Source organism: Leptinotarsa decemlineata, unplaced genomic scaffold (assembly GCF_025532065.1).
Source record: "Leptinotarsa decemlineata unplaced genomic scaffold, Ldec_3_MD MMD2_tig00078422_RagTag_RagTag, whole genome shotgun sequence".
In the NCBI taxonomy this organism is placed as follows: Eukaryota; Metazoa; Arthropoda; class Insecta; order Coleoptera; family Chrysomelidae; genus Leptinotarsa; species Leptinotarsa decemlineata.
The window spans coordinates 4,241,933-4,250,287 of NW_027412747.1; the positions used below are offsets into that span (position 1 = coordinate 4,241,933).

Here is an 8,355-nt window from a genome sequence, read left to right on the forward strand (position 1 = left end):
AATAAAGATGCCTTCCTTGACTTTAGCATCACTCAACCTGGGAAACTTTGCTCTCAAGTACTTAAAAGCTTGTCCTTCCTGGTCCATGGCCTTCACAAAGTTTTTCATTAGACAAGCGAAGATCTCTTATAAGGTCACTCAACTCTGCTTGACTAATTCTGTGCGGATCACTAGACCTATCGCTTACCTCAAAATCAGGGTCATAGGATGTAGAAGGATGGGTTGCTCCTTCTAAACAGTCTTCATCATCTTCCTCTAAAATTTCATAGTTTTGGGGTGGAGAAGGGACTGGCAAATTGTCTGAGTGTGGTACAGGCCGAAGAGCAGATGGGAGATTAGGGTACTTAACCGTTCCTCTTTTCTTCATAGATAAACCTTGCTTAATGGGAGGAGTTAAGCAGAAATAACAGTCGTCTGTATGATTGGTAGGCTCACGCCAAACCATAGGTACTGCAAAAGCCATTGCCCGATTTTTATTTTTCAGCCACTCTCGCAATATGACGGAACAAGAATTACAACATATATGAGGAGCCCATGATTTATCTTGGTCCCCAACTTTCACACCAAAATAATGTTCATAGGCTGTCTTAACGATAGGTGTCATTTTACGTTTCTGAGCCTTAAATGTTATTTCACCACATATATAGCAAAAGCTATCGACAGAATTCACACACTTTCGAGGCATTTCAGATCAGCACTTAAATTAATTTAAAAATCAACTTCACACGATAATTTCAATGGCAACCACGTGCGTACAATTGACAAACTCACATAGGTTATGTTTACTACTTAAGAACAGCTGATGAGAGGGGTGTTATGTAAACAAACATGTGTACCAACTGTTGGTGATGTAATATTTCATTTGTTGAAAACTCAATATACATATATATATATATATATATATATATATATATATATATATATATATATATATATATATATATATATATATATATATATATATATATATATAAATACGAAGGTTATCGAGTGTCTTGATATACATAAAGAAGTTTTTAAATCGGACATAGCACTCAAGGAAGTGGCAAACCATAGACACGTGTTTCGGGCTTTTGGCTTCTTCTGGTAACCCGAAACACGTGTCTATGGTTTGCCACTTCCTTGAGTGCTATGTCCGATTTAAAAACTTCTTTATATATATATATATATATATATATATATATATATATATATATATATATATATATATATAATATAATGATACTATATCTTGAAAACAAAAGCTAATATATAATTTTTATGGTCACTTTCGGTTTTAACACGTGGAAATACATTAAAATCATCTAATTTCAACCCCGAAACAAAAACTTTGTTGTGTTGTGATATAGTTAAGTGAAACTGATTTATCGGGATTCAAATAACCCAACATCCATTGATAATGGCATTTGATCACAATATAGTGCTAACAAGAGATCAATCCGAGGAAATGAAATATCTCGTGAATGTAGTGATAAAACAATCTGAGAATTTTCAATGTGAGTGAAGATGCGTATGAAAATCCCATTGATACCGTAATTAATCTATTAAATAACAAAATGAATCAAAATATTCAAACTTCCGACTTAGAGGCAACTCACAGGATTGGCAAATTCAATAGTGAAAAAGCTAGAGGAATACTTCTCATAATGGAAAATTATCAGCTGAAACAAAATATTTACACGAACAAAAAACTACTCAAAGGTAGTGACATAGTTACCAAAGAAGATTTGACCAGTTCTGGATTGAACCTTATGAATGAAGCTATTAAAATGATGAATCTATTTAGTGTATGGTCTGAAAATGGAAAAATTATTGTTAAGAAAAATAAGATCGCGATCATATACTCTTTTGAAGATTTAAATGCACTGACATTTCCGTAATTTTCGATATTTTATGAACAAATACCATGCACGAAGCACTAAAATGTAATATCTAGGAATCATTCAACGCATACGAGAACTTCATTTTCAGATTAAAATACTAAAAGAGTGGGAAAAATCCTATTTCTTATCAGTATTCATCAAAATAACATATTTATTATTTTTCTTAATTATTATTAATAGCATTTACCCATTTGTACATTATTATTAAATATTTTTTGTAAACATATTTCATAATGTTAGAGTATCTTGATTATTTGGATTTGGTCCGTAGCGAGACAGGCACAAAGTATGTGCTCTGCTGTTCATCATTTTCCAAACAGAGGCGACACACACTGTATTCCGACAGTCCGAGTCTCTGCATATGATGATTCAGACGATAGTGACCTGTGAGAAGGCCTGTTAGACATCATAGTTTATACTTACTGTAGTCCAACACATTGGAAACTAAAAGTATATCCGAAAGAACATCTGGATGATTACAAGCTCATTTTCGCAGTTCAAACCCTGCAGTTCCAAGAAGATAAATGAGTTCCCTCTTAGCAGAATTTGCTTCTGATAAAAAATTGCAACTATATACAATATCATCTACAAATATGTCTGTACACGATTATCCTAAACTGGCACGTATTTCGAAAATCTCCATAAAATTCCTGGAAATCTTAACGCTTCCTAGCAACATGAATTTGCAGGATCGTATGAAGAAGAAGAAGAAAAGAGAGTTTGATTTAGTAAAATATCATTTGCACATTTGCTGGAGGCATCGAATACTGTGGTTTTACTATAAGGCCTGATAACACAGAGATAGGGAATATAATAAGAGGGTTGATCTAATTGACTTTCTGGGATAAATTCCATATATTGGGAGTCAAGATAATTTCTAATGAATTTCTTATATTGTTCGTAAAGCTGAAGATCTTTTGAAAGCTTTCGTTCAAGGGAAAAAAATTAGTGCGACGTCTCGAGAATTTTCAAATTGAGGATTCGGAATATTCAAACCTTCTAGTGTCCATGTGGGAATGGGTTTCATGAAATGTTTTTCAGAAAATACAATAATCAAAAGGGGCAGATTGAGAGAAGAGCCAACCGAATTCGATGTCAAGAGCAACAGGATTATCCACTGTACTAGCCATACCGAATATGTTAGCTCCCAAAATCATATCCACGGGCTGTGGAACCGAGAATCTGTCAACCCTAAATTATTAAATTTCTCGAATTTGTCTTTCGAAATATCGACAACGAGAATATTTGAACAAATTTTTTGGTAGGGCAATGAAGCCCAAGGTAAATCTGGGGTGTGGTTGATTAATTGGCTTTATAGTACAGAAAATTCCTTCATAAAATTGAGAATTGATATTCCAATTCCATAAATGGAAATATTCGAAGGGGACGTTTTAAGACGAACACTTCATTTGCTAGTTGTGAAATTGGATTGACTAGCACTATCGAGAATGGCTCTAGCAATTAACAGCTCTCTACTACCCTGACAACTATAAATCATATGCTCAGCTTTGCAAAGCTGGCATGAGAGCCTATTAGTTCGAGTCTTTAGAGCGGAACTTGTTCTCAGCCTTGAATTACAATAATTTGGAGTAGATTTATTATTTACTATCATACACTTCTCAGAGGAAGTTTTTTACACAATATCAAGAGCGTTACAATGAGTTTCAATGAATTCTACTAAAGTATTATAGCAACAATTAAACGTTGGTTTGCTGACTTCAAACATGGTCGTAGAGACATCGATGATATAGAACGCAGTGGACTTCCACACGAGGCAGTAAAACCAGAAAACAAGAAATCCACAAAAATGTTTTGAATGATCGAAAAGTGAAGTTGCGTGAGTAAGCTGACATTGCAAATATATCAAAAGGACGTGTTGGCTTTATGTTCAAAGTGGGTGACGGGCGAGCTCACTGTTGACCAAAAACAAGAACGTCTTGATGATTCTGAGCAGTGTTTGGCAATGTTTGAACATAACAAACCCGAATGAAACATGGATCCATCACTTCATTCCGGAATCAAAACGATCGTCATCTGAGTGGAGATCAACTGGTGAACCTCGTCTAAATCGTCCGAAAGCACAACAATCGGCTGGAAAGGTTATGACCTCGGCATTTTGGGATGTGCGAGGTGTAATATTAATCGAGTATCTTGAGACGGGAAATACCATCAACAGTGAATATTATATAGCTTTATTGAAGCGTTTGAAGGCCGAAATTGCAAAGAAACGACCGCATAAGACAAAGAAAACATTTAGCTCTATCAAGACAATGCACCGTGTCACAAGTCAATCAAAGCAATGGCAGAATTGCATAAACTGAGCTTCAAATTGCTTCCGCATTCACCGTATTCTCTAGGTCCGGCCTCCAGCGACTTTTTTCTGACCTCAAAAAAATGCTCACCGGTAAGACATTTCTGTAAAAGGTTATTGCTGAAACTGAGGCCTATTTAGAAGCAAAAGATAAATCATTGTACGAAAGTGGTTTTGAAATGTTGGAGTGGCGCTGGGATGATAGTTTGGCTCTTGATGGAGATTACGTTGATGAATAAAGTCAATTTTGAACAAAAAAAACGCGTTTTCTTTCTTAGGCCCAGGTGTTAGGTATATCTTCTCAATAATTTATTGTAAGCTATATTATAATTATTTCCCAGAAACGAGAATGGTTCTGAGAGTTATATTCACTAACCCCAAGAACGCTCTTTGCATTTTCTATTGATATCTTAGGGAGATTTCTTGTTTTTGTGGAGTAGGCTATTGCCTACATTGACGGAAAGTTATTTGGAATAGAAAAAAATCAGATCTGAGAAAGTACACCACTCTCGTCTCATATTCGAGTTAAATTTAAGTTAAAAGTTTAACCTTGAAAGTTTGTTTTAATTTTTTTGCCACAAGGCAAAAATCGTAAACTACAATTTAGAGCCGAGTAGATTAATCCAATTTTGGTGCTAGTAAACATTCAGTTTAAAATAATCAGCTGTTATTGATCGAATAGCTAAATGAGAGGCATTTTGATATTTTCACAATAACCCGCTACATAATTTCACATACCATGTTCTTCTTGTTTAATTTTGAATCTGGGTCTGACTTATCTTTAATTTGAAAAAAACATTTATCTTTTAAGGAAAGAAAAATCAGCGGAGTTATCTCTCGAATGAGCTAAGAAAATTATTCAAAACTAGAGCCCAAACGCAAAGCATTCATGATCCAACACCAGACAGCGCTGGTTTGACCTGTTCAATGCTAAGCTAAACCACAAATGCATTGCTGGACTCAACTGTTCTTAAAAAACAAGCCTGAGTGAATAAGTGAGATGAAATCTCCCCTTATGAAGACGCCATCTAAGAGATCGACAGAAAACTTAATCTAAATCTTCAGATATCAACGATAAACTAAGCTCATCGCCCTTATTTAATCAGACTTGTTTTTTCAGGCAGTTGAGTGCAGCAATATATTTGAGTTTCAACCTAGTACCACTGATGAGATTTATGGCTAGACGAAATGGCGCTGTCTGATGTTGGATCATAAATGCTTTGCGTTTGGGGTTTAATTTTCATCTAGTTGCCTTGCAGTAAAAGCTGCAGTGAAAGACAAAGGACGAATCTCGCGGCGATTGATGTCGAAGCTTGGCTCTGCATCAGACCGCCTTGGTGAGCCTCATATATCTTTGATATTTGAGTATTGAGTTCTCTGTTGATCCCTTAGATGGCGTCTCCATATGGGGAGATCTCATCGACCTTATTCGAATAGAAAACAATTGTTCAAAAATGAAAATTCAGATTTAGTAGAGTGTAGAGTACTTGCCAGGTGACCAGGTTTCAATAGACTGAAGTATTCTTGAGTAGTACCCTTGGACGCTGGAGTTGATTAAAGAAAGCATCGGCATATGCTCACGGACTCTATAACATTATCAAAAAATTATATATTGAATATGGTAAAAATTATATGATTTTCTGTCTCTTCCAGGAAAACATTCAACAACCTGATGAAGGATACAATCCGTCAAAACGATGGCAATACTGTGAAAGGAAAAGCTGAAGTCATATCAGCCATTCGCAAGATCGCCAATAAAGATGACGTTTTTGCCGCTCTGACCAGAACAAAAAAAACTCTTAACGAAAACGGCGTCAGATTTTATGCTAGTGGAGGCGAAATCACGTTGAACGGTCAAGCGATTAACCTCAACGAGTTCACTAGCTTGAATAAGAGTGACGTAAGCACTTTTTTGTCAAACATCCCCTCCAAAACTACTGTATCACCGGCGGAAGTTAACTTCATAAAGGGACTATTCGCCAACTTGGATTCAGGATTGCCGAACATTGAGAGCATTGTTAGGTATGCAGTCAGTCTGCTAGGAACGTACGATGGGAGCATTCAGAGACTGATTATTAAAGCGGTGGGACAATTGGCCATTGCTCTCACTAAAGGCATTGTGAAGACTTTAGAAGAAATATGTCCTTCTCAGCCTAAATATTTCAGCTTGCTGAATGTTGTTATGGAGTACTTTGTTAAGATGGCCGTGGATTTGGAATCGCAGTATAGTCGTTGGCGATCGACAGGGAGTGCTCAGGATTTTCAGCCATATTTCAAGAATGTGCAAGCCGATGACAAGAAGGAACTGTGCATTTGGTTCGTCCAGAAAGCTGTAAGGATTTGCTTCAGCGGTGACGAGCTCCGCACGGCTGCTTTGAAAGAACTGCTGAGTTTTTTTCACAACTGGCTTGCCCGCAAGCTTTTCGAGTATCAGACTGAGAAAGAAGAAACTGAAAAGAGGGTTACTCACTCTGCTGGTTCTAAAAGCAGGAGGGTATTTTGCAGCATTTGTCGTGGGCACTACTACAGGAAATATTAATGTGATATAAACGAAATAAAGTGCACTTAATAGTATTATCATTTTCAGAAGGGATAGTTTTGATAGCTTTTGAAATTTATATAAATAAATTTTATTTTATTACTTTGTACTGGTTTTATTGGTTCTTTGACATGTATTGGCCAACTGAATAATCAGATATCTTCATTTCATCCACATGAATTATAATGGTACACTCACAAAACAAACAAATATTTGAAATTATTGATTTCAATTGTATGAGAAATAAAATTGATCGCCCATAAGTTCATTAATATAATCAATCAAGGTATACTTTCAGTATTACTATCTTCATTACAACAAAATGGCCGACTCTGATGAGCAGTGTAAAAATGTGCTCTGCAAATTTAGTGATGATGTTTTTAATAAAAAGTTATTTAAATGTTGCCAATCAAAGTTGAATGAGAACATTGTGTGCATCAAGTGTAGAAGCATTTATCTTGTGCAACAAGAAACAAACCAGAATATGTTAAAATCTGTGACACAAGAATCATTTGCAGTGAATGTCAGACTGATGTTCAAGGATTTAATACCAATTAAACCTATGATCAATAAAAACTTGAAATAAATCTACGCAAATTGATTATCAAAGAAAAAGATGAAAAAATCAATGTGACGCTTGAAAATAACCAATCACTGAAATGAAGCAATACCTTGCTGGAAGCAAAAGTAAGCAAGGAACAAAAAGTTCAAGAAATGAACAAAAACGATCTACCATAACTGCTCAAAAGAAATCGTTTAGTGAAGTTCTGAATATAAATCCACAATGGACAAAAAATATGCCATTGCCGGGACCAGATGATGATCAGCAAAACAAAGTATGACTCACTGAGAAGTAAACAAACAGAAATAAAGAATGGAATAATTTATGATGAAAGAAATTGTCCTGCAAATGAGAAAACAGATTGTGAAGGCTACACTAGTGTGAGTTATAAGAGAAAAGTCCAACCACTAACCAAACTAAAGAAATGAAACCCCAAACGAGTTCGCTGTTCAGAAAAAAGTTTGGCTCTATTTAAGTAGAATTAAACGTCATGTTACGACGGGAAAAATCAGAAAATTTATTCTGGATCAAGATACTTTCAGGAATGCTGAGACAATTATTAAGGAATTACCAAAGGATAAATCCCAGAATGAATGCTTTGTTTGGAATTGATTTTACTTATAAAGATGAAATTTATAAATCCTCCATATGGCCGACGATGGTTCCTTACAAGAGGTTTGATTTCAGAAAATATAACCAATATCAACAGCAAAAGGAGGATGTTTAGAAAATTGTAACTAGTCTCAAGCCCCAGTTGAAAAAGGGAAGAAAAAAAAAGTTACAAGGTTTGTCTCGGGGACCGACGCTCAAAATCCCTGCATGCTCGCGGCTACTCTCGAAGTGGAGATAGTCGTGGGTATACTACAGGTGAGCGTTTAGGTGATTAAGACAAGTCACCTTACCTGTACAAAAATGTGGTCGCCACGCCACCTAGTTTCCTTTCACAGCAGGTTCTATCTTAGCTTCTTTCTAAAGAACTAGGAAATCAGAAAAGGAAAAGCCAATTCCCAAAAATATAACCCTGTATATTTAAATAAAACTTCAAGGGACAAACCAGTAC

At 35.7% G+C, this 8,355-nt stretch overlaps 1 protein-coding gene across 3 annotated transcripts in view; it reads left to right on the forward strand.

The window, feature by feature from the left end:
- LOC111512325 (uncharacterized) overlaps window positions 1–6,838 on the forward strand; it is a 107,228-nt gene extending 100,390 nt beyond the window's left edge. For all 3 annotated transcript variants that reach the window (XM_074186251.1, XM_074186250.1, XM_074186252.1), the window contains exon 10: window positions 5,848–6,838. In XM_074186251.1, coding sequence (XP_074042352.1) covers window positions 5,848–6,733 — 886 coding nt within the window. In that variant the 3' untranslated portion in view covers window positions 6,734–6,838. The remainder of the gene's footprint in view (window positions 1–5,847) is intronic.
- Window positions 6,839–8,355: the final 1,517 nt, after the last annotated feature.